Raw genomic sequence first — 25,526 nt, forward strand, 5'->3', positions numbered from 1 at the left:
TTTTGGTTGTGGAGGGTTTTGGTTGTGGAGGGTGATAGGTTGTGGCAGGGTGTTGGGTTGTGGGAGGGTGTTGGGTTGTGGAGGGTGTTGGGTTGTGGAGGGTGTTGGTTGTGGAGGGTGTTGGTTGTGGAGGGTGTTGGGTTGTGGAGGGTGTTGGGTTGTTGAGGGGTGGGTGATGCGATGTGGAGGGTGTTAAGTTGTGGGATGGTGGCTGGGGGCTGGTGTGGAGGGGAGGGTGTTGCTTGGTGCAGGGGTGGGGTGGAAGATGTTGGGTCATGGAGGGTTGGGGTGTAAGTAATACGTTAGGTCATGGAAGGGCAAGGACCGGAAAAGTAAGAGAAAAAAGTAAATTATAGTAAAGGCAATTCAGGGATTTCAGACAGAAACAGGAACAAAAATCTTGATCTCCTCCCCCAGATTTCTCACTCCACAGGATGGGACTTGGTTGCCGAGGAGAAGTAAAAAAAAAAAACAACCAAAAAAACCCCCCAAAAAATCCCAAAAAAGTCTGTGTTATGGGTGGAGCTAATTCAGCGATCCCTAACAGGAACACAAAATTCTTAATCTGCTCTCCGAAATTTCCCACTCCACAGGAAGAGGCTTGGTTGCTGTGTAGAAAAAGAAAAAGAAGAAGAAAAAAAAAGTCAATAGCATGGATGGAGGTAAGATTCCAAACAGAAACAGAAAAATTTATAATCTCCACCCCGAAAATTCCCATTCCACAGGGTGGTGGGGGTGGTGGTGGTGGTTGCTGTGGAGGGTTGGGGGTGGGGGGATTATGGGTGGAGCTAATTCAATGATTCCAAACAGAAAAAAATCTTAAATCTGATCCTCCTGAAATTTAATTTTCCCCACTCGACAGGAGCGAGAACGGAAGGTGGGCTTTGTGCCGGAGATTGACGAAGAGCCGGACAAGGATCACCGCCTGCGTCGTCGCGACACGCCCCACTACCTGAAGAACAAACGCGTCAACAAGGAGGAGGACGCTGAGCAGAAGGTGCGCGAGATCCTCGCCCAGGCGGCCGCTCAGAAAGAGGCTGCCGCCATTTCGCCTGTCGTCAAGGTGAGGGAGGGGGTGGTGGGTGAAGAGGAGTGTGTGTGTGTGTGTGGGTGGGTAGGGGGTGGGGGGTTTGTGTGTGTGTGTGTATTGTGTGGTGTGGTGTGGTGTTGTGTTGTGCATGCATGTGCATACGTTTTATTCATTAATTTTACGTCTTTCTACTTTTAAGTGATATTAGTAATAGTAGTATGTGAGTGAGAAAAAGTTTTGAAGCGTGTGTGTGTGTACATTGTGTGTGTGTGTGTGTGTGTGTGTGTGTGATTGAGTGAAAGTGATCGAATGAGTTTGAGACAGACAGACAGACAGAGACGGTGTTCTGAAGTGTGCGTGTCAGCAGCTGTGTGCTATGTTTTGGCAGAGAAATTGAAAGTAACTGCAGCTAATGACCTTCCTTTGTATATAATTACCTCCCTTCTGCATTCCTATGCAGCGCCCTCTTATTACCACCGCTGTTCTCTTTTCCTGGCCGTGTAGCCACCAGACGACGACACCCTGATGGTGCCCCAGACGCAACCTTTGACCTTGACCGTGGGGCCACAAGAGGAGGAGGCAACAGTGCACATTGTCCGAGAGCCAGGTCAGGGTCTGGGCATCAGCATCGCTGGGGGTCAGGGTTCCACTCCTTACAAAGGCGACGATGAGGTGAGGGCTGAGGCGTTGGGAGAATCTTGGGAAGGTTTTGTTTGTGTGTGTGTGTGTGTGTGTGTGTGTGTGTGTAACTGTCGAGTGAATTTTAGTGTGTGGTGTGTGTGTGTGATTATTAAATGAATTTGTGTGTGTAATTGTGAAGTGAATTTGTGTGTGTGTGTGTGTGTGTATGTGTGTGTGTGATTCGATCCTCTGCGCTCCAATTCTCTCGCTCCCAAGATGGACGTATCACCTTGAGGCCACCACTCCACGTACAGCTACATTCCTAACTCATGTTGTTGTTATTCATTATTGATCAGTGATATTATCATCACGTCTTTCTCTGTCAGAGAGTCAGTGGCACACAGTCTCTCTTTATGCAACGAAGATATCCACGTTTCACTGTTCTTCGGCCAGCAGAGCTCAGCGTGGAAATGCAGCTTTTACTGTTTTGTCTTGCCAGATTTTCTCTTTGTCTTGGTGCCTGGTGATCTGTTCTTGTTATGTGGTTTTCTCTTTCCTTCGCCGTCACCTTTAGGAAGCACAGTCATTAGTGTTTCGTGTTGATTGATAGTTGTTATAGGTGCATTACCACGAGGCCACAATCAGTAGTATTTCATGTTGATTGATAGTTGTTATAGGCACATTACTGTTAGGCCACTATCAGTAGTATTTCGTGTTGGTTGAGAGTTGTTATGGGCGCGTTACTGCTCGGCCACAATCAGTAGTATTTTGTGTTGATTGATAGTTGTTATAGGCGCGTTACCAGTACGCCATAATCAGTAGTATTTCGTGTTGATTGATAGTTGTTATAGGTGCGTTACTCCTAGGCCACTATCAGTAGTATTTCGTGTTGATTAATAGTTGTTATAGGCGCGTTACTGCTAGGCCACTATCAGTAGTATTTCGTGTTGATTGATAGTTGTTATAGGTGTGTTACCACCAGACCACAATCCGTAGTATTTCATTTTGATTGATAGTTGTTACAGGCGCGTTACTGCTCGGCCACAATCAGTAGTATTTCGTGTTGATTGATAGTTGTTATAGGCATGTTACTGCTAGGCCACTATCAGTAGTATTTCGTGTTGATTGATAGTTGTTATAGGTGCATTACTGCTAGGCCACAATCAGTAGTATTTTGTGTTGATTGATAGTTGTTATAGGCGTGTTACTGCTAGGCCACAATCAGTAGTATTTCGTGTTGATTAATAGTTGTTATAGGCGTGTTACTGCTAGGCCACTATCAGTAGTATTTCGTGTTGATTAATAGTTGTTATAGGTGTGTTACTGCTAGGCCACTATCAGTAGTATTTCGTGTTGATTGATAGTTGTTATAGGCGCATTACTGCTAGGCCACAATCAGTAGTATTTTGTGTTGATTGATAGTTGTTATAGGCGCGTTACCAGTACGCCACAATCAGTAGTATTTCGTGTTGATTGATAGTTGTTATAGGCGCGTTACTCCTAGGCCACTATCAGTAGTATTTCGTGTTGATTGATAGCTTTTATAGGCGCGTTACCACTACGCCACAATCAGTAGTATTTCGTGTTGATTGATAGCTGTTACATGCGCGTTACCACTACGCCACAATCAGTAGTATTTCATGTTGATTGATAGTTGTTACAGACATGTTACCACTACGCCACAATCAGTAGTATTTCGTGTTGATTGATAGTTGTTACAGACATGTTACCACTACGCCACAATCAGTAGTATTTTGTGTTGATTGATAGTTGTTACAGACATGTTACCACCAGGCCAACATTCCATCAGTATTTTGTTGTGTTTTTCAGAGCATCTTCTTTTCTCGAGTGACGGAAGGAGGTCCGGCCTCTAAGGCAGGGATCAAAGTGGGGGATAAGCTTCTGAAGGTGTGTGAGAGATTTCTTGTCTGGTACCCACACACACACACACACACGCATGCATGTGCGAGCATGTGCGTACGTGAGTGTGTGTATGCGTTTCTTCTTTTTCTCTCTTTTTCTTTACCCCTCTCTTTCTCTGTGTGTTTGGTGAGTGCGTGTGCGTGTGTGTTTTCTACTGTTGTGATGATGATATGTGTTTACTGGTGTGTTATGGTGTGTGTCACTGTTGTGACAGTTTCTGTGTTTACTGGTGTGTTATGGTGTGTGTAACTGTTGTGACAGTTTCTGTGTTTACAGGTGTGTTATGGTGTGTGTAACTGTTGTGACAGTTTCTGTGTTTACAGGTGTGTTATGGTGTGTGTAACTGTTGTGACAGTTTGTGTGTTTACTGGTGTGTTATGGTGTGTGTAACTGTTGTGACAGTTTGTGTGTTTACTGGTGTGTTATGGTGTGTGTAACTGTTGTGACAGTTTCTGTGTTTACTGGTGTGTTATGGTGTGTGTAACTGTTGTGACAGTTTGTGTGTTTACTGGTGTGTTATGGTGTGTGTAACTGTTGTGACAGTTTCTGTGTTTACAGGTGTGTTATGGTGTGTGTAACTGTTGTGACAGTTTCTGTGTTTACAGGTGTGTTATGGTGTGTGTAACTGTTGTGACAGTTTGTGTGTTTACAGGAGTGATTTGATGTGTGTAACTGTTGTGATGATGATGTGTGCTTACTGGTGTGCAGCAGTGTGTGTAACTGTTGAGACGATGATTTGTGTTTACTGGTGTATAGTGGTGTGTGTAACTGTTGAGACGATGATTTGTGTTTACTGGTGTATAGCGGTGTGTGTAACTGTTGAGACGATGATTTGTGTTTACTGGTGTATAGCGGTGTGTGTAACTGTTGAGACGTCAGTGTGTGTTTTCTGTTGTGTTGCGATGTGTGTAAATGTTACGATGACGATATGCGTTTATTGGTGTGTAGTGGTGTGTGTAACTGTTGAGACGGCAGTGTGTGTTTTCTGTTGTGTTGCGATGTGTGTAAATGTTACGATGACGATATGCGTTTATTGGTGTGTAGTGGTGTGTATAACTGTTGAGATGAAGGAGTGTGTTTACTGGTGTGTAGCAGCGTCTGTAATATTGAGACAACAAGAGTGTGTTTCTTGGTGTGTTGTGGTGTGTGTAAATGTTGCGACGATGATGTGTGTTCCCTGGTGTGCTGCAGTGTGGGTACTTGAATTTGATGACAGTTGTGTGTAGTGGTGTGTAGTTTTTGTGACGACGATGTATGTTTACTAGTGTGTAGTAGTGTGTGTAAATGTTATGACATGTGTTCACTGGTGTGTAGCGGTGTGTTGTAACGACAGTGTGTGTTCACTTCATCTTGTGTGTAGCGGTGTGTTGTGACAACAGTGTCTGTTCACTTGTGTGTAGCAATGTGTGTAACTGTTGTGACAGTGATGTGTGTTTATTGGTGTGTATCGGTACGTGTACTTGTTTTGATGACATTGTGTGTGTAGTGGTGTGTAGTTTTTGTGACAACGATATGTTTACCAGCGTGTGTGTAGCGGTGTGTTGTGACAACAGTGTCTGTTCACTTGTGTGTAGCAATGTGTGTAACTGTTGTGACAATGATGTGTGGTCACTGGACTGAGTGGTGTGTGTAACTATTGTAACAATGATGTGTGTTTATTGGTGTGTATCGGTACGTGTACTTGTTTTGATGACATTGTGTGTGTAGTGGTGTGTAGTTTTTGTGACAACGATATGTTTACCAGCGTGTAGCGGTGTATGTAAATGTTATGATGACATGTGCTCACTGCTGTGTAGCAGTGTGTAGTGATGACAGTGTGTGTTCCACTGGAGTGTAGTGGTGTGTTGTGACGACATGTGTTCCCTGGTGTGTAGCGGTGTGTAGTGATGACAGTGTGTGTACACTGGTGTGTAGCGGTGTGTAGCGACGACAGTGTGTGTTCACTGGAGTGTAGCAGTGTGTTGTGACGACATGTGTTCCCTGGTGTGTAGTGATGTGTTATGACGACAGTGTGTGTTCACTGGAGTGTAGTGGTGTGTTGTGACGACATGTGTTCCCTGGTGTGTAGTGGTGTGTAGTGACAACAGTGTGTGTTCACTGGTGTGTAGTGAAGACAGTGTGTGTTCACTGGAGTGTAGCGGTGTGTTGTGATGACACGTGTTCCCTGGTGTGTAGCGGTGTGTGTAATGAGTGACATCAGGTAGCATGTCGGCCAGGTGAACGACAAGAGTCTGGTGGACGCGGACCATTACTTCGCCGTCGATGTGCTGAAGAACAGCGGCAATGACATCACCATGGTGATCGCCAGGGAGAAGCCGGTACCCGATTCGATGGAACCGGTCAGTGGTGTTGTGTTTTTTAGTTTTTAGTTATTTTTTTGTTTGTGTTTTTTGGGGGGCGTCTTGGGGTGTGGTACGTCAAGTAGCTGTGTTGTGTCACTTGCTTGAGAGTGTTCAGTTTAATGTATATTGTTTTTGATGTTTTGGTCCAACCTTTGACATGGTTTTTTTGGCGTTGGACTAGGCTGTGGGCTGAGATATCGTGTAGGGTGAGTTGTGAGCCACTGGATGCACAATTGATTTCTAGATTGATGAATAGAGATTCATTGTATTTTATTGTAATCATATTGGACTGTGACCATCAGGACGGTGGAGGAGGCAAACTGATGTCTTGACTATTTTAGTTAGAATTTGATAATAGTGGAGAGTGTCTTGCCCAAGTTACATCCCCACTCTCTTGGCCAAGGGGGTTTTAGGACAGTCGGCGTTGGGATGGTTCCCAAAGGCCAATTAACCCCCGAGGCTGCAGCACTGAGAGTCAGTGCAGTCTTGCCTCCTAGTTTGAGAGTCATAGTCCTTCATGAAAGACTAAGTTAAGAATGAATTATTATTGCAAGTGGAGAAACAATTGATAATACAGCTCTCACTATGCTGTTGGCACAGTTGTAAGCTTATGTCAGTCTCTGATATAAAACTTCACATTTAGGCTTGAGTGATGTTAGCAGGTTTAGAAATTTTTCACAATGCTGTTGGCACAGTTGTAAGCTTATGTCAGTCTCTGATATAAACCTTCACATTTAGGCCTGAGTGATGTTAGCAGGTTTAGAAATTTTTCACTATGCTGTTGGCACAGTTGTAAGCTTATGTCAGTCTCTGATATAAACCTTCACATTTAGGCCTGAGTGATGTTAGCAGGTTTAGAAATTTTTCACTATGCTGTTGGCACAGTTGTAAGCTTATGTCAGTCTCTGATATAAACCTTCACATTTAGGCCTGAGTGATGTTAGCAGGTTTAGAAATTTTTCACTATGCTGTTGGCACAGTTGTAAGCTTATGTCAGTCTCTGATATAAACCTTCACATTTAGGCCTGAGTGATGTTAGCAGGTTTAGAAATTTCAAGCTGATTTTCAGTGGTTCTAGGGGGACAAAGAGATAAACACAACAACAAAATGTTTGCCAGTGATTACTACACATATTTCGCTGGAAGAGAATATATTATTTTTAGTATTAAACATTTTGGTTATTTGTTTGCCTTTTGTTACAACAGATGGCGCTGGAAGATAAAGTGGATGAGGCGGCAGCGGTGACGGAGGAAGATGGAACACACACTGGCATCGCCACCGTGTCCTTTGCTACGGAGTCTGAGATGGAGGTGTATGGAGAGGTGAGGGGGTGCTGTGCGGGATGGGAGGGTGTGTGTGCGTGTGAGTGGATGGGTGTGTGCATATGTGGAGAGGTGGAAGGTTGGATGTGTTTGGGTTTAGTTGTGTGTATGCTTGTGTGTGTGGCTGGGTGTGTGTTCGTGTGTAAGCAGGGGAATTGGGGAGGGGTGGTTGTGTATGGATGGGTGAGAGTGGATGTATGTGTGTGTGTGTGTGTGTGGAGGGACATAGGGGGTTGTGTGTGTGTGTGTGTGTGTGTGTGTGACTTTGAATGTGCAAGTACAAGTACTTTACATCCCAAGACTGGGTTGAGGTGTGGGTGTGTGTGTGTGTGTGTGTGTGTGTGTGCAGAGGAATTGCAGGGTTATATGTGTTGCTTGGTGGGTGTGTGAGTATGTGGAGGGGAATTTGGGTGGTTGAGTGTGTGTATATATGTTGAGATGTGTGTATTTGTGTGTGTGTGTGTGTGTGACTGTGTGACTTTGTGAATGTGCAAGTACAAGTACTTTACATCACAAGACTAGGTTGATGTGTGTGTGTGTGTGTGTGTGTGTGTGTGTGTGTGCGTGTGCAGAGGTGGGTGTGTGAGTATGTGGAGGGGAATTTGGGTGGTTGAGTGTGTGTATATATGTTGAGATGTGTGTATTTGTGTGTGTGTGTGTGCATGTGTGTGTGTGTGTGTGTGTGCTTTACCAAGACAAAACAAGACAAGACAAGACATAATACATTACATCTTTATTAATCCATTTTGAAATTACATGTGCATCCATGTTGAGTTTGTGTATGCGTTGGGTTGGCATATGTGAGTGTGTGCACGTTTGATCAAGAAGATAGCGCCATTCGTGCTAAATCAAGGATGTGTTTGTAAATCATTTTTTTTTTCATGTTCGTCATTGATTTATTCACCTGTTTCATCCCCCACGACAGACTCTGACGGTGGATCTGCAAAGGGATCAGTGGGGTCTGGGCTTCAGTATTGCTGGGGGCAGAGGGTCTATACCTGCCAACGACAATGTGAGTATCTCCCTCACTACTTCTTTTTTGTTCGTGGGCTGCAGCTCCTGTGTTTGAGAGGGCTTTCGCTTTCTTCCTTGCATGAGGGAATCCAGACTTTTTGTTTTTTTGGGGGGTATGCATGATGGGTATGTTCATATTTCCGTTTCCCCACCAGGGAGGAAAGTGGCAGATTGGTTAAGACCTTATCTACCAATACGGTGGTCCGTGAGTGTTTGGGTTCAAATCGTGGTCTCACCCTATCTCTCAAGTTTGACTGGAACATCTTATTGGGGGTCTAGTCATTCGGATGAGAAGATAAACGGAGGTCCTGTGTGCAGCATGCACTTCGCGCATTGAAAAAGAACCCATGGCAATGTAAGTGTTGTCCCCTGGCAAAATTCTGTAGAAGAAATCCACTCAGTAAGAAGAAATCCACACACAGATACATGCATGCACTCAAGGCCTGACCATCCTGTTGGGTTATGCTGCTGGTTTGGCATCAGCCAAGCCGATGTGGTGTAGCATGCATGGATTTGTATGAACGCAGTGATGCCTCCTTGAGAAACTGAAAGTCCATAACCCACCGAATGCTGACATGGATTATGTGATCTTTATTGTGGGTATTTGGTCTTCTGCATGCCAAATATATGAAATGGGTTCAGGCATCTGCAGGACCGTGCATCTGTTGAGCTCAGACATTGGAAAATAAATCTTTCCCTCCGCCCCGTTTACCCACCAGGCACCGCGACCTAGCTTTGAACCTGGGGCCCTCAGATTGAAAGTCTGACACTGACCACTCGGCTGTTTTCGCCCATTGATCTCTGTAACTGATTGACCGGCTGAGTGAGTGATGGGTTATACTTGTATGTGTTTGTTCTGCAGTCACCAGTGTGTGTGACAGAACAGTTTGACGTAAGTTCACACGTCAGGACTGTTTGTTCATTTCCATGTCGTTTTGATTGAAAGTGCTCACATTCTGTTTTTTGGGGGGGTGGTTTGATATCATTAAACTGTGAACTTTGTGGCTTTTTATTCATTTTATGCTGATTTGATATCTGGATTGGTGGTGATTGGGTACAGATTGATTTGAACATTTTTCCTTTTATATGTTAGATTTGGCCTGGTGTGGTTGGGTTGCCTTGGTGATAGAAAGTGATGCTTTCCTAGCATTTTTGTAATTTTTTACTTGAGTTTCTTAAAGATCGGCTTTCTTTCTCTTTTTATTTTTTGCTAGTGTTTTTGCTGCTTAATTCCAGTGGTTTTTGTGTGGATTACATAGTTGTAAAATGTTAATCTTTTTGATTGTATAGGTATGTGGAGTGTCAGTTTCATTTACGGATGTTAAATGTCATGTATAGTTGTTTTTAGATGTAGATTTTTTTCTTTGTCAAATGTCAGTCTTGTTCTTTTATTATTTTTTTATATTTATGATATTGAAGATGTTGATCTTCTTTTACTCTTAGCAGTAAAATATTACGTCCTGTTTTTTTGTAGATGTGATTCTTCAGCCTTGGAGTTTTTTGTGTTTTCTTTTAAGATATGAATAGTCATTTTATTCTTTGATGAAACACATTTTGTCTTTTTATTTGTGGATGTGAAATGTTGGTCCTTAAAAAAAGTATACAGATGAAATAGTGGATTGATATGATAAATTGTTTTGGCTGGTTAAGTTGATCATTGAACGATCATGCATTCTGTGGGTATTGATAGGCCTAGGCAAGTCGTCTGCAGTGAATTGTAGTTCTGTGTCACACAGGTTGTGATTGTGGCCAGAATGGCAAAACATTATTGGGAATGTTTCTGGTTTGAAGCCTGATACATGGTGAATTAAGGGGGGTGAAAAAGGAAATGGTGTTTTGTGTTTGATTGATTATTATATTTGTGATACTGTTCACCTAAAGGAAAAAAAGTTTTTCATGGAAGGGAATTTTGAGTTGTTGAAGATTTTTTCAGGTGTTTTTTTTTCTTTTCCTTTTATGATAATATTTTAAGATTTATTTTTTTTTACTGGAACTATTTTTGGTGTATTTTATATAGACATTTTTGAGCATTTGCATTTTAACCCTTGGCTGCTTACTGTCATTTATTTACATTGTCTTGTTATCTCAGCGCAGTGCTTGTTGATGTGCTCTTTACATCACAGACGCAGAAAGTCTTGTTTTTGCAAAAAAAACGATTTTTGTTTGGAAACAAAAGGGGATTGCTTCCTTTGTGCGACGGGCGCAATAGCTGAGTGGTTAAAGCGTTGGACTGTCAATCTGAGGGTCCCGGGTTCGAATCACGGTGACGGCGCCTGGTGGGTAAAGGGTGGAGATTTTTACGATCTCCCAGGTCAACATATGTGCAGACCTGCTAGTGCCTGAACCCCCTTCGTGTGTATATGCAAGCAGAAGATCAAATACGCACGTTAAAGATCCTGTAATCCATGTCAGCGTTCGGTGGGTTATGGAAACAAGAAAACGGAGTATGGCTGCCTACATGGCGGGGTAAAAACGGTCATACACGTAAAAGCCCACTCGTGTGCATACGAGTGAACGCAGAAGAAGAAGAAGAAGCTTCCTTTGTGCCCTCTGTTGGTTTTGAATCAACTTCTACTTCTCCCCGTGGAGGGTCTTTGGGGCGCTCCACAGGACTGTTCACCAGGTTCTTCCAGTTCTGTTGGTGATGTGTCAAACCTGGGTCTGTGGTTTTCACCCAGCAGCACATTTTTTTCACATCCACCCTGATGGAGGTCGATAGGTGGTGCAGTCAGTGTTAACCCAGGCTTCGACCAATCCAGTATGGTCTCTGTAATCTTTTCTTCATGATTCTGTGTGTTTGGGGCAAAGCCCATTCCTCTCCAGTTCGGATTTTTGTGACAGGGTTTACTCCCTACATTGCGGCAGGTAGCACTGGGTTACATGGTTGCCAGAAGCAGATGAGATCCTCTGACCTGACCTGTAGATTGACAGGGCCCTAGTAAATTAGAAACTTTATATATATATTTCTCCATTTTGTGATTGTAGATAGGGTCTTCATGGATTGCATTCAGGTATTGAGGTTAAACAAACAAACAACAACGAAAAGGTAAAGGTCCCATAGCCTTTTATGGGTGTGGAGGCATTGAGTGATTGACTTCTTATTCACTGCTTCAGAATCAGAATAGGAAGGCGGGGCCCAGTCCTCTCTTTCCACCTGACCGAAGTGGACTAATGGCCTAGCGGTAACTCGTTTGCCAAGGAAGTGAGAAAATCTGAGTGCACTGGTTCGAATCATGGCTCAGTCGTCAGTTTTTTCTCCCCCTCCACTAGACCTAGAGTGGTGGTCTGGATGCTAGTCATTCGGATGAGATGATAAACCGAGGCCCCGTGTGCAGCATCACATAGCGCACGTAAAAGAACCCACGGCAACAAAATTGTTGTGCCTGGCAAAATTCTGTATGAAAATCCACTTCGATATGAAAAACAAGCAACAACAACAACAACAAAAACTGCATGCAGGAAAAAATACAAAAAAATGGGTGGCGCTGTCAGTGTAGCGATGCGCTCTCCCTGGGGAGAGCAGCCTGAATATCACACAGAGAAATCTGTCGTGACAAAAAGGATGAATACAAACACAAATGCAAATACAAGTGGGGTATCCATTCACACCTGGGTGGAGTGAGGCAAATGGGAGTCGAGCCCCTTTCCCCAAGGACACAGCACCATGCTGAGACAGGGCCTTGAACCCTGGTCACCGGTGAACTCCGGGCCAGAAGTCCAACTGCAGCAGCATCTTTCTTTACATTTGCCAGTTAGGTATGTGTGAATTTTTTCACTGTTTACCCGACACCAGGAGTGAATCGTATTAGTAGCAAACAGGAGTTTCAATATATGCGCTAGATCTTTCAAAATGAAGAAATACATGAACGTTTTTATTTTATTTTATTTATTTTTATTTTTTAGATGTCTGTTTGTGATTTTGTCTATTTAATTTAGTTGCAACTTTTGAAGAATTCTGTTAACTCAACAAAAAGAAAAAGAAAAAGTATTGTTTGCGTATTGCCGGCACTCTGTCAATACATAGTCTTTCCCCTTCATTTCAGCAGATGTATGAGCTGCTGGAGGTGGGTATACATTGCTTTGGTCACGCATGCCACATTTTGTTGACTTCCGGTAGTGGTTGGTCTTTTTATTTGGATTCCTGGTAGTCGGTGGGAACATGTGGCTGTCTTTCGATCTCTCTGTTGTTTGGTTTTTCGTCGTGGTCTGCATGGATGTCCCTTTCTTCTTCTTCTTGTCATCGTAGGTCCAGAGAAAGGTTTTTTTGGTGTGTATTTGTGTTCTTCTTTTTGTTGTTGTTTTGGATTGTAGGTCCAGAGAGTTTTGTTTGTGTGTGTGTGTGTGTGTGCGTGTGTCAAATTCTAGATTCTTGTTAAAGGTTTTTCCATAACCCCAAGTAGAATTGTGAAGAGAGGATAGATTCGTTGGCAGTAACCCCCTCCTAGATCTGACCCGTCACAGCGCCCTCTATGCATGTTGTCTTCCACCCCTTCCCCTCCTTCCGCCCTCCACCTCAGAGTGAAAGACAAGAGGAGTGTGTGTTCTTCAGTTGATGTATATTTCCTTACTGTGATTTCAAAGTGATGAAGAGGAGTGTCATTCTAAATAGGACTGTTTGAAAGAGTGTTCTCTAGAGTTCAAAGGAAACAGAACATAAAACAGATCTATATTTTTTAAAAAGTATAGATCATAGATTACCTGTTGCTGAAATATGGAGGTTTGGTGCAAACAAGGTGTTGACCTAAAACAAACAAACAAAAAAAAACCCCAAGAAAATCCCACCAAAACTCACACACACACACACACAAAGCTCCAGTAATTTACCTGTGTATGTTTGGTGATGGAGAGGCGCGCGCGCGTGCGCGCGCACACACACACACACACACACACACAGAGAGACACACTGCAGTTTTTGGTCACAGTCAGGACGTGCCATTGTGATTCATTTAAATGTCCCCTTTAAGTTTAATAATTTTTTTCTTGTTGTGAAATCCATTCGCATACTCTTCAGATATTGGTGTCAATTTTCTGCATATCAATTGGCAGAAATTCATTCAGTTGACTGTCATTGTCGTCATGTGATTTTGAGTTTGAGCTTTAGTGCGTTATGGTTTTGCATTTTGGTGTAAATTGTTTTGCATTTTGGTGTAAATTGTTTTACTGCTGTGTTTTTATGTGATGTGCAGTTTTATTGTTATATTATGTTTACTTGTTGCTTTTCATATAATTCTGTTTATTTTTTTTTGTGTGTATACATGTATTTCCAGTTCTGTGAAGTATTATTGTTACTTTTTTTTTCTGTGTGTATGTTTCTGTTAGTTCTCATGCATGAATTTCACTTTTTTGAATTCACCTTTTTTGAGATGTACTTGGGCATGTGTGTGAATGATTAGTCTGAGTAGTGTTTTTATTTATTATTTATTATTATTATTGTTATTATTATTATTTTTTTTAAACTTTAAATTCATCCATGTCAGATGTTTATGTCTGTGTGTGAGTGATCAGTGTCATACGCAGTATGTATGATTTTTATTTTCTTCTGAAAAAGATTTGGTGTTTCATAAATATGATTATTTTTGTTGTCATTGTTTTGAATTCTTGCCCTTGTAGATGTTCTGCTTGTGTTAGCTTCAAATGTGTGGGTTTTTTGTTGTTGTAAACACCAGCATGCATGTACACACACACACACACACACACACACACACACACACACACACACACACACACACACACACACACACACACTGATTGAGGATAAAGACAAAAGAAAACCATTTAACGGATATAGATTAAAAAATGCATTTTTATTTTTTTATTTTTTTTTATTTTTTACCCCTTTGCCTGCTGTTGGATGCACAAGACAGCCTCTGCTTTGAACTGCTGTGTGTATATGCTGGACATTTAATGATATGTATGTATATGATAGTCATGTCTGACTGACCATCAGAACAGCAGAGGAGGCAAACTGATGTCATGGTTATCTGGGCTGAATTTTAATTCTAGTTGAGAGTGTCTTGCCCATGTTACATCCACACCCTTTTGGCCATTAGGGTTTTAGGACAGTCAGTGTTGGGATGGTTCCCAAAGGCCAACTGGCCCCCAAGGCTGCAGCACTAAGAGCCAGTGCAATTACGCCTCCTAGTTTGAGAGTCCAAGTTCTTCACAAAAGACTAAGCTGTAAATGAATTCACATAGCAGTGAAGAAACCGTTGGTCATGCAGCTATACCTTTGCTGTTGGCCCATCGGTTAGCTTACATGCCTTGCTTCAGTCATTCACCTGCAGGAGATAGTGAGATAGTTAACCCCTTGAATGCTGTTGACAAGTATGGTCATCCTTGAAGGGACCGAGCTTACAGGTCAGAGAGTCAGTCACCATGATCTTTTTGACTTTTTCCTCTTGTGACTCACTGACTGCATTGCATCTGGTCAGCAAATCCGGTGATACCTCAAAAAGTAGTAAACACATTTCAGATCACACTGATCCACTTTCAGCTGTCAAGGCATAATAATGGGAAGCAACTGTTCAAGGTTTGATAATGGATTATGTCCCTTGGGTTGTGTTTGTTCTGCAGTCCATGGGTGACAGTCAGAAGGGGGGAAAAACTCCAGGAGTTTTTGCTTTTCTTTGCTGTGTGAGCTGTTGGTTCCAGCATGGACGACTGTCGTACTCATCCTCTTGTGTTCATGTATTAGCATGAATAGATCAATGAATTTCTGGGGTGTGGAAACTGTATTATCATTTCAGGTGTAGCATTTCATGTTTTTGTTTAATGAACATGGCTGCTGTGAGCCTCTGTTGCGTCCTCCACACGTCTATTTTAGATAGTTGATTAAAAAGGTTAAAAGTTCCAGAACCTTTTACGGCTGTCAGGGCAGTGAATTCATGTCCACTGCCAGGGCCAGTCCTGTCTGTCCGCTGTTTTAACCTTCCCCAACCAAAGTCGGGTACCCATTCACACCTGGGTGGAGGGAGGAAAGTCGGGGTAAAGTGCACTAAGTCGGGTACCCATTCACACCTGGGTGGAGGGAGGAAAGTGGGAGTAAAGTGCACTTTCCAAGGACACAGCACAATGCTGAAACAGGGTGTCGAAACCTGATGACTGGTGAACACTCTATCAGAAGTCTGCTGCCTACCGATCCTGCCAACGCTCCCCCTGATATTGTGCAGTGCTGTGCTATGTACGAGGCACATTAGAAAATAACCCATGGCAATGTAAACGATGGACTGTAGCAAAATTCTGTAGAAATCCAATCTGACAGGTGCACAACTGCACTTAAAGGACTCACGAAGCGCGTCGGTTTATGCTGCAGTTCAGGCGTCTGCCTAGCAGATGTGGTGTAGCATATATGGGTTTGTCCGAATGTGCGACGTTTCCTTGAGAAACTGAAAACTAACCCTTTCTCTCCTGTGTTGCAGGCTATTTATGTGTCCAAAATTACCCGTGGGGGTAATGCAGACCGGGATGGACGGCTGAAAGTTGGAGACCGGATTGTGTCGGTAAGTTGAGCTATGCATAGTGTATTGTGTTGTACTGTATTGTATTTATTGTGTTGTGTTGCCTTATGTATTGTGTTTTGCATTGTATTGTAATGCATTGTATTGCATTGCATAACACTGGAACCGTATGTATTTTATTGTAATTTGTGTTGTACTGTCTTGTCTATATGCACGAGTGGCCCGAGCGTTGAGCCTAGCACACCTAGACCCAGGTAACTTTCATAGTTTGAATGTCAGTCATGCAGCTGTCACTTTGCTGTTGGCCCAACTGTAAAGTTATGTCAGTCTCTGATATTACCAGCCGAGCGTTGAGCTTAACATCCAGACCCAGATAACTTTCATAGTCTGCATGTCAGTCATACAACTCTCACTTTGCTGTTGGCCCAACTGTAAGGTTATGTCAGTCTTATAAGCCGAGCATTGAGCTTAGCACACCTTGACCCAGGTAACTTTCATGGTCTTCGTTGTTTTCCAACAGATCAACGGGGTAGACCTGGCGGATGCCCGGCATGACCAGGCTGTGTCACTGCTGACGGGGATTGACCAGACAGTCAGCCTGGTGGTGTACCGAGAGAAGCTGGTGCCCAAGGGCTCCACGCCGCCCCAGTCCTCCGCCACCACCCCCTCCAAGGTGGAGCGCCTTCCACACATCACGCAGCCCGTCATCTCCTGGAACGAAACCTCCCCCGCGCCCGGTAGTGCCAGCCTCACTCTGACCAAGCCCCCGCCTCCCCCCCAGTCGCCTTTGGGGTCACCAGGGGGTGGTGGTGGTGGTGGTATCACCGCTCAGAGTGCTTCCCCTTTGTTTAGTGCAGCTGTCCCCGGTTCGGTGTTGAGTGCGTCCGCACCTAGGCCGGGTGCGCCCGCATCCAGCCCGAGCGAGTCCTACAGTGCAGCTGTACCCACCAGTTACACCCATCTAGGACAGGTGTCCCCAACGGCGGCGGGCGGGAACAGTGCAGCGGTGGTGATGGAGTCGCCCAAGTCGGCGACGATGGCAGCATCAGAAGAACCCTCCTCCTCCCTCTCCTCGGAATGGACAATGCCCCCTAGCGCTGTTCAGCCTCCCAAGTTCGTCTACCCTAACAGCCTGGGTGCCCGCCCCTCCCCCTCCCACCCCCAGGTCACCACCACCAGCACCACCCCGCCCACCACCACCACCCCTCTGTCAGTATTGTCGGCTGCCACACCCACCACCATGTCCACCGTCGCTGGTCACTCGCTCACTTTCGCTTCCTCCTCTTCCTCTCCCTTTGCACGGACTACAACTACTGCTGCTGCTGCTACGGAGAGTAGAGAAACGGTCAGTGAGGTGGCAACTGCCGTCTCCTCCTACTCTCCATCTGTGGACTCTCATGTTGTGGTGGGAGTGAGTGACTCGCCACTGCCGGTGAGCGGTGTGGGCGTGGAGGGGGAGAGGGTGGGGCGGCCGACGGAGTTCAACCACGTGCCGGCAGGGTCGCCCAGCTACAGCGGGGGGTCGGGTTCAGGGGTCGTGGCCTCGTCGTCGTCGTCGTCCTCTCTGGTTTCGCCATTTTCGGACGTGTCGCTGCCTCTGCAGCGGTATCCCATAGAGGTTGGTCGGCTGTTGGGTGTGGGTGTGGGTGTGGGTGGGGGGCTCTGTGGGGGTGGGAGGGGTGGCTGTGTGGGGAGTGCGTGTGTTTGTGTGAGGAGGGGATGGGGTGACGGGAAGGATGACAATCCATATCACTATCAGTGGGTTACAGAAACTGCACAAAAGTACCATGCAGGCACACTCTCTAAAAATGGAATACAGCTACCTACATCAGTACGTGGTGGGGGTGGAGTGGGGATGTGGGGGGTTGGGAGGGAAGGATGACAGTCCATATCAGTGGGTTGCAGACATTGCTACTATGCAGGCACACTCTTGAAAACAAAATACAGCTGCCTACATCAGTGCATGGTGGGACATAAACGGTCACACCTAATCAAAAGCCCTCCAGTACATAATCTGAATGGATATGATGTGAGTTGCTGGTCATGATAGTAGAAGAAAGAAGTATATTCACCTGTGCATTTATTCTAGAATCATCCCACCTGTGTGTGTGTGTGTAAGTATAAGTGTGTGTCTGTGTAACTAAGTGTGTGAATGTGTGTGTGTGTGTGTTTAGACTTAATTATAATTTTATTCTATTTGATTTTTTTTCTTATTTGTTGATGTCTTATAATTGGGTTTTTTTTGTGGTTCCAAGGAAACATGACATTGCCTATTGGCAAATTGGGCTCTGTGTCAAAATGATGACACTGGATTAAAGATCTATTTAGAATTAACCTCCCAAAGTCTGCACTGCCCATAGATGCCTCTACCTTCCTTCGTCCAAAGTGCCGTTTGCTGTCACTCACTGACTCAGTCACATGCCTAATTCAGTAATTGGCAGTGGCTGTGTAGGTTACATGCATGTATACAATAGTTAATAATGAACCAGTGATTATGATGATAATGATAATAAGATGATAATGATGATAATAATAATGATAGTGAAATTGTATATATCATTTTGCGATGATGATAATGATAATAAGATGATAATGATGATAATAATAATGATAGTGATAATGTATATATCATTTTGCGCCCTTTCTCACTTTACATAAAACAGAAAAAGTTGCCAATTAAAAGAACCACTCATGACCTTTTTTTTGTGTGTGGCTCCTCTTCTCTCCCTCTTTTCCTCATCCCCCTTCCCCCTTCTCTCATTCCCCAAACACGCAAAGCAAGTTGGCAGGCACAGGGGGCTGTTGAGCGGTAGGACACTGAGAATGCCATTTTTAGTGAAGAGCAAAAAGCAGAGACAAGAGTCAGAATGGTAAATGGACTTTCAGTTCACTTGTGATCCCTGGGTACATTGGTGCAGTCTTCAATTCAACGCCTTTCCACCTTTGGGCTTTAGTGATATTAGACGAGAAAAAACAATGCAATAACAACAAGAGAGGCAAGGCCTTCAAGACTCACTTGTGATACACTTTAAAAAAAAAAAAAATCTAATCGTTAAAATGTGTTCTGTATTTGTTATTATAAAGCTTCGCGTTAAAAAAAAGAAGTCCTAACCAGATTCGAATTAAGTCCCCTAGCATTAATTACAGAGTAATTTCCCTTTTTTACTATCTGCACCAAAACGTTTGCAAAATAAATAAAACTTCCATGCTTAGCAAAAGAAGTTCCTGTTTGAACAAAAAATGATAATAATGACTGCTCTTGTTGTTGGGTCAGAATATCAGATCAGAGTGCCAAGTTTAGATAATACAAAAAATATAAATATAAGAGTAAATGCAGTTTGCGTATAATTAGGCTTCTTTATTTATTTTTTGTGCCCATCCCAGAGGTGCAATATTGTTTTAAACAAGATGGCTGAAAGAACTGAATTTTTCCTATTTTTATGCCTAATTTGGTGTCAACTGACAAAGTATTTGCAGAGAAAATGTCAGTGTTAAAGTTTACCATGGACACACAGACACACAGCCACACACACACACACACACACAGACAACCGAACACCGGGTTAAAACATAGACTCACTTTGTTTACACAAGTGAGTCAACAAAAAGCAGAGACAGGAGTCAGAATGGTAAGTGGACTTTCAGTTCACTTGTGATCCGTGGGTACATTGGTGCAGTCTTCAGTTCAACGCCTTTCCACCTTTAGTGATATAAGACGAGAAAAAACAATGCAACAACAACAAAAAGCAGAGATGGGGGCAGTGTGTGTTGGATATTTGTGTGTTTGTGTGAACATTGGGGGAGGAAAAAAAAAAAAACAAAAAAAAAAACAGCAAAAATGCTAGGAAAAGCTGACATCAAACAACTATAACAACATTGGTGTATGTGTGTGTCAGGAGGTTCGAATCGTGAAGGCGGGCGGTCCTCTAGGATTGAGCATTGTTGGGGGTATTGACCACTCCAGTCAGCCCTTTGGGGGGGACGAACCGGGCATCTTTGTATCAAAGGTACCGTGGTGTCTGTGTCTGTGTGTGTGTTTGGGGGGGTGTGGGGGGAAGGTCAGAGGGGTTTTGGGGGCGTATGGGAGGGCGGGGATGTCTGTGTGTTACACTGTGAATTGCTCTGTGTGTGTGATTTTGTGAGTGTGTGTGTGTTTGTATACAATGTGTGTAGGGGAGGGAAGGAGTGGGGTGTGGGTGGGGGGGGGATTTGTGTGGTTGTACTGTTACTCTGTGAATTGCTCTGTGTGTGTGTGTGGAGGACGGGGAAGGGGGTGTCTGTGTGTTAGCGTTACTCTGTGTATTGTTGCTGTGTGTGTGTGTTTGTGTAGGAGAGGAGAGGGATGGGGGGTATCTGTGTGTTACTTTGTGTATTGCTCTGTGTGTGTGTGTGAGTGTGGGTGTGTGCGTGTGGCATCACTGATCTTAGCACAGCTTGTGATTGGTTTTTGTTTTTTTACATGCTTGAAAATTGAATGAACAGACACAATTGTGACTGTGTGTGTGTGTGTGTGTGTATGCATGTGTGTGTGTGTGTGTATGCATGCATGTGTGTGTGTGTGTGTGTGCACGCACGCGAAGTTTAATGTGTGAATCATTTATGCATAGACTCCTAGAATCATTCCACATACTTGTGTGTCTCGCTCAAGTGATGTATACAGTATAGAGGGAGAATCATTTTATATTAAACGTATTGCTCATGCATAGTCAGTCTTTTATTATGGTATATGTGTGTATTGCTCAGTCATAGAGAGCTATACTGTATCTATATTATATCTATGTATTTTTTCATGCAACAGATAGTCAAAGATGGAGCTGCAGCCAAAACAAACTTGAGGATAGGTGACCGGATACTAACAGTGAGTATTGTTTTTTTATCCCCCTCCCCCCCCCCACAACCCTCCCTATTCTCCCCCAAACCTCCCACTTACATTATATTTAATTACACATACTTAACTGTGACCCACTAGTGCGGACTCCGGCAGGGGTCTGACATTCCTGTCCTGTGCAAACTTCCCCCCACTTACATTATATGTTGATACATTTGTTGTGACCATTTTTCTTGTGTGTTTATCGTCTTGTATAATTTATTGATTATGTGTACAGTTGTTCAGATTCGTTGTGTTGAAGCAGGGCTGCTGCAGCATGAAGAGCCAGTGCAATCCTGCCTCCTGGTTTGAGAGTCATAGTCCTTGACAAAAAGACTAGGCTGTAAATGAATTCCCAACGCAATGGAGAAACCTTTTGCTATTGACCTAACTGTAAGCTTATGCTAATCTCTGATATAAGACAGAGCACCGAGAGAGGTAAACAGTAAAGATGTGTACATACGTCGACAGGTAGATGGTAAACATGCGTGCATATCTTGACAGGTAAATGGTAAATGTGGTGACTGTTTGGACAGGTAAATGATAAAGATGTGTAAATATGTGGACTGGAAAATGGTATGTGAACATATGTTGACAGGTAAATGGTAAATATGGTGACTGTGTGGACAGATTAACAGTAAAGATGTGTAGATATGCCGACAGGTAAATGGTAAAGATGTGTGCATATGTTGACAGGTAAATCATAAATGTGGTGACTGTGTGGGCAGGTAAATGGTAAAGATGTGTAAATATGTTGACAGGTAAATGATAAAGGTGTGTGCATATGTTGACAGGTAAATGGTAATATGGTGACTGTGGGCAGGTAAATGGTAAAGATGTGTACATATATTAACAGGTACATGGTAAAGATGTGTACACATTTCATCAGGTAAACGGTAAAGACGTGCGGAAATCAACACACCAAGAAGCAGTGATGGCCCTGATAGCACCCACCCATGAGATTCTCCTCCGAGTCAGACGTGACCCACCGCCTCCTGGTCTACAGGTGGGGCAACGCATGTACATGCATGCTCACATGCTCACACGCACACACACATGCACTCATACATGCCTGCGTGTGTGCACGCACACACACAGAGGTGCTTTTTGGTCATAAACATTGATTATCATGTTTGACTTTCAGACCCATTTCTGATTTGATTGAAAATTTTCCAGTACCTAGCATTCAGTGTCTGATGCTTAGATGAATCTCTGAACACACTTTTATAAAAGATATATATGCAGACACATTTTTCTGATGTAATTGAGTTTGATGTGTGTGCCTTTACTATTTCCAAATGATTCATGGAGTGGGATGGATGTTATAATGTTTTACACTAAACCACTTAAAGCATGGATGTTTATGTGTACCATGTGAACAGAGAGTTCGTGTGAACATCCATGCATATGTTTGGATTTGTTTCCTATGGGGCATGGAAAGTTTCAGTTTCAGTTTCTGAAGGAGGCATCACTGCATTGAGACAAATCCATATATGCTTCCCCACATCTGTTAGGCAAATGTCTGACCAGCTGCATAACCCAGCGTGCTAGTCTGGTCTTGAGTGCAGGTATAGTGCAGGTATGTAGTTGTGTACCTATCAGGGTGGATTTCTTCTACAGAAGTTTGCCAGAGGACACCTTGTCCCTCATGTTGCCATGGGTTCCTTTTCAGTGTGCCAAGTGATTGCTGCACACAGGACTTCAGTTTATTGTTTCATCTGATGACCAGATAATAATAATAATAATAATTCATAACTTTTCTATGGCGCGATATCCAGTACTAATGCTGCTCAACCAAACAATAAAAATATCAAGTAAATAATGCTGAGATTAAAAAGAAATACATTCTTTAAAAACACATTTTTTAGACACACATACATGCGTGTGCACACTCACGCTCGCACACACACACACACACACACACATGCACATGCACGTGTGCGCGCCCAGACACATTAAATATATCAACTGCACTAAAACAGGATTACGTGAGTATAAATATCTCTAGTCCATGTGGCGAACAGACTTTGGACTACCCATCGTGCTGAGTACAGAAATGTTTGATTTCCAGTCAAGTTTGGGAGAAAGGGCAAAACCAGGAGTTGAACTCTCATGGGCACTGTATTGGTAGATAAGCATCTTAAACATTCCAGTGTGTGTGTGTGTGTCTGTGTATGTGTGTGTGTGTGTGTGTGTGCAGGAATATGTGATAACGAAGACACCCACGGAGAAGCTGGGCATGAGCATCAAGGGAGGTACTCGAAACCCAGCAGGTGGCGCCATGGATCGCAGCATGGAAGGGATCTTCATTTCTAGGGTAAGGGATCTTCATGAGGGATTTTTTTTTCTCCAGGGTAAGGGGTATTTATTTATAGGGTAAGGGATCAACGATCTCTGTTTCCAGGGTCAGGGATCTTCATGAGGGATCTTTTTTCTGTAAAGGGATCTTCATTTCTAGGGAAAGGGATCTTCATTGGGATTTTTTTTTCTCTAGGTAAGGGATCTTCATTGCTAGGGTAAGGGATCTTTATTTGTAGGGTGAGGGATATTCATTTTTAGGGTAAGGGATCTTCATGAGGGATCATTTTTCTCAAGGTAGTGATAACTGAATGGTTAAAGTGTTGGGCTTTCAGTCTCAGGGTGCTGGGTTCGAATCCCGGTGGCGCCTGGTGGGTAAAGTGTGGAGATTTTTCCGATCTCCCAGGTCAACATATGTGCAGACCTGCCAGTGCCTGAACCCCCTTCGTGGGTATATGCACGCAGAAGATCAAATATGCACATTAAAGATCCAGTAATCCATGTCAGTGTTTGGTGGGTTGTGGAAGCGAGAACATACCCAGCATGCACACCCTCAAAAAAGGGGTATGGCTACCTACATGGTGGGGTAAATAAACAAAATGGTCATGCACATAAAATGTTACATGTTTGTCTGAGTGTGTATATGTGTGTGCCTGAAATCTGACTGAATGACACAAGAAACGAATGATGAGCACCCAAAGGCAGCCGTCAGTTGGCTCTGCCCAGGTAGGCAGCCTGTTGTGTAAATGACCCCGTGTTTGTAAAGCGCTTAGAACTTGGTTTCCAACCGAGGATAGGCGCTATATAAGTATCCATATCAATCAATCTATATTCATTTTTAGGGTATCTCTCTTTTTTGAGTAAGGGATCTTGTTTTAAACAAATTTAATTCCACAGAAACATCAAAGCAGGTGTATTACATATGAGTCACAGCACAACAAGCAACTGTTATTGTCAATGAATTGGCTGCAGTTTAGAAATAAAAGAACATGAACTGGAATGAAATGCAAAAGATAATAAGTAATAAATTAAACGAGTAGAAATAGGGGGGTGGAAGTCAAAATGACGCATTCACTTACGCATTGCAAATTCTGAACTTCTGAACCTCAAGGGAACTTTACAAGTATGCTGTGCCACCAGCTTATATTGATCACATTAATAGCAGTCATGTGTAATTAATTATATATGCATGTATATGTGCACTCACACACACACACACGCATGCACGTACGCACGCACGCACACACACACAGTAAGGGATCTTCATGAGGGATCATTTTTCTCCATGGTAAGGGGTCTTCATTTCTAGGATAAGGAATCTCTTTTTCTCTGGTAGGGGATCACCATTTGTACGATAAGCAGATCTTTATATCTAGGTTAAGGGATCTTCATTAGGGATTTTTTTTTCTCTGGGGTGAGGTTTGTTTGGTAAGATCTTCAGTTCTTGGGAAAGGGATCTTCATTTGTAGGGTAAGGGATCGAAATGTTCATTTCTTGGGTAAGGCAGTTTATTTTTATGATTCTTCATTTCTGCGTAAAAGGATCTTTATATCTATGGTATTGATAGTTTATTTCTAGATTTAGGATGTTTTAAGGATCTTTATTTCTGGGGAAAGTCATCTTTATTTCAGAGATAAGGGATCTGTGTGGAAAGGGATCTTCATAGTGTGGAATCTGGGTTAGGATTTTTTATTTTATGGGTTTTTATTTCTGTGGTGTGGGATCTTTATTTTAAAAAAGAGAGTGCAGGGGATGTGGGTTAGGGAATTTTATTTCATGAACCATTATTTCTAGGGTGAGGGATCTATGTTTCAAAAGTAAATGTTGTGGTTGTTGTTGCTGGAAGTGCAATAAGTTGCAGTGTTGAATGGATCTTCCAGATAAAGGCATCTTTTTCCCCGGGGTGTTTTCTGTTCAGGGGCAAAGATCTATGCCTTGAGTAAGGGTAATTCATTTTTAGGGTACAGGGTCTTTATTACTGTGGTAATTCATATCTAGGGTAAAGGGTTTATATTTTTAGAGAAAGGGATCCCTAGGGTAGTGATGTGTGTTAAGGTCCATGTGTGCGTTCATGTTTGTGCTGATGTCTGTCTGTGTACATGATCATGTTTATGTTTGTGTGTGTGTACGTGTCTGTGTCTGTGTGTGTATATATATATATATACATGAATATGTGTGTTTGCATGTGCCTGTGTGTGAGAGTGTGTGTGTGTGTGTGTGTGTGTGTGTGTGTTGTGCATCCCTGTGTGTTTGTATTTCTGTGTGTGTATGTGTGTTTGTGTGTGTGTGTGTTTAAATGTGTGTATACACATTTGTGTGTGGGTGTGTTTATATCTCTTTGTGTGCGTGTGTGTGTCTGATGTTCATATTTCTCTGTGTTTATATCTCTGTGTGTGCGTGTGTGTGTGTCTGATGTTCATATTTCTCTGTGTTTATATCTGTGTGTGTGTGTGTGTGTGTGTGTGTGTGTCTGATGTTCATATTTCTCTGTGTTTATATCTCTGTGTGTGTGTGTGTCTGATGTTCATATTTCTCTGTGTTTATATCTCTGTGTGTGTGTGTGTGTGTCTGATGTTCATATTTCTCAGTGTTTATATCTGTGTGTGTGTGTCTGATGTTCATATTTCTCTGTGTTTATATCTGTGTGTGTGT

The 25,526-nt window shown here is 43.1% G+C and overlaps 1 protein-coding gene across 14 annotated transcripts in view; it reads left to right on the plus strand.

The window, feature by feature from the left end:
• The window catches only part of LOC143277149 (protein scribble homolog), a 138,094-nt gene that overhangs the window by 52,282 nt on the left and 60,286 nt on the right, over positions 1–25,526 (plus strand). For 13 of the 14 annotated variants that reach the window (XM_076581895.1, XM_076581900.1, XM_076581896.1 and 10 more), the window contains exons 17-29: positions 863–1,063; positions 1,535–1,702; positions 3,482–3,559; positions 5,791–5,913; positions 7,122–7,238; positions 8,164–8,250; positions 12,299–12,316; positions 15,671–15,751; positions 16,230–17,327; positions 19,606–19,716; positions 20,508–20,567; positions 21,466–21,582; positions 22,777–22,893. In XM_076581895.1, the coding sequence (XP_076438010.1) occupies positions 863–1,063; positions 1,535–1,702; positions 3,482–3,559; positions 5,791–5,913; positions 7,122–7,238; positions 8,164–8,250; positions 12,299–12,316; positions 15,671–15,751; positions 16,230–17,327; positions 19,606–19,716; positions 20,508–20,567; positions 21,466–21,582; positions 22,777–22,893 (2,376 nt within the window). The remainder of the gene's footprint in view (positions 1–862; positions 1,064–1,534; positions 1,703–3,481; positions 3,560–5,790; positions 5,914–7,121; positions 7,239–8,163; positions 8,251–12,298; positions 12,317–15,670; positions 15,752–16,229; positions 17,328–19,605; positions 19,717–20,507; positions 20,568–21,465; positions 21,583–22,776; positions 22,894–25,526) is intronic. The other variant, XM_076581897.1, reaches the window with a different exon arrangement.

The sequence above is a fragment of the Babylonia areolata genome, chromosome 33, assembly GCF_041734735.1.
Source record: "Babylonia areolata isolate BAREFJ2019XMU chromosome 33, ASM4173473v1, whole genome shotgun sequence".
NCBI lineage: Eukaryota > Metazoa > Mollusca > Gastropoda > Neogastropoda > Buccinidae > Babylonia > Babylonia areolata.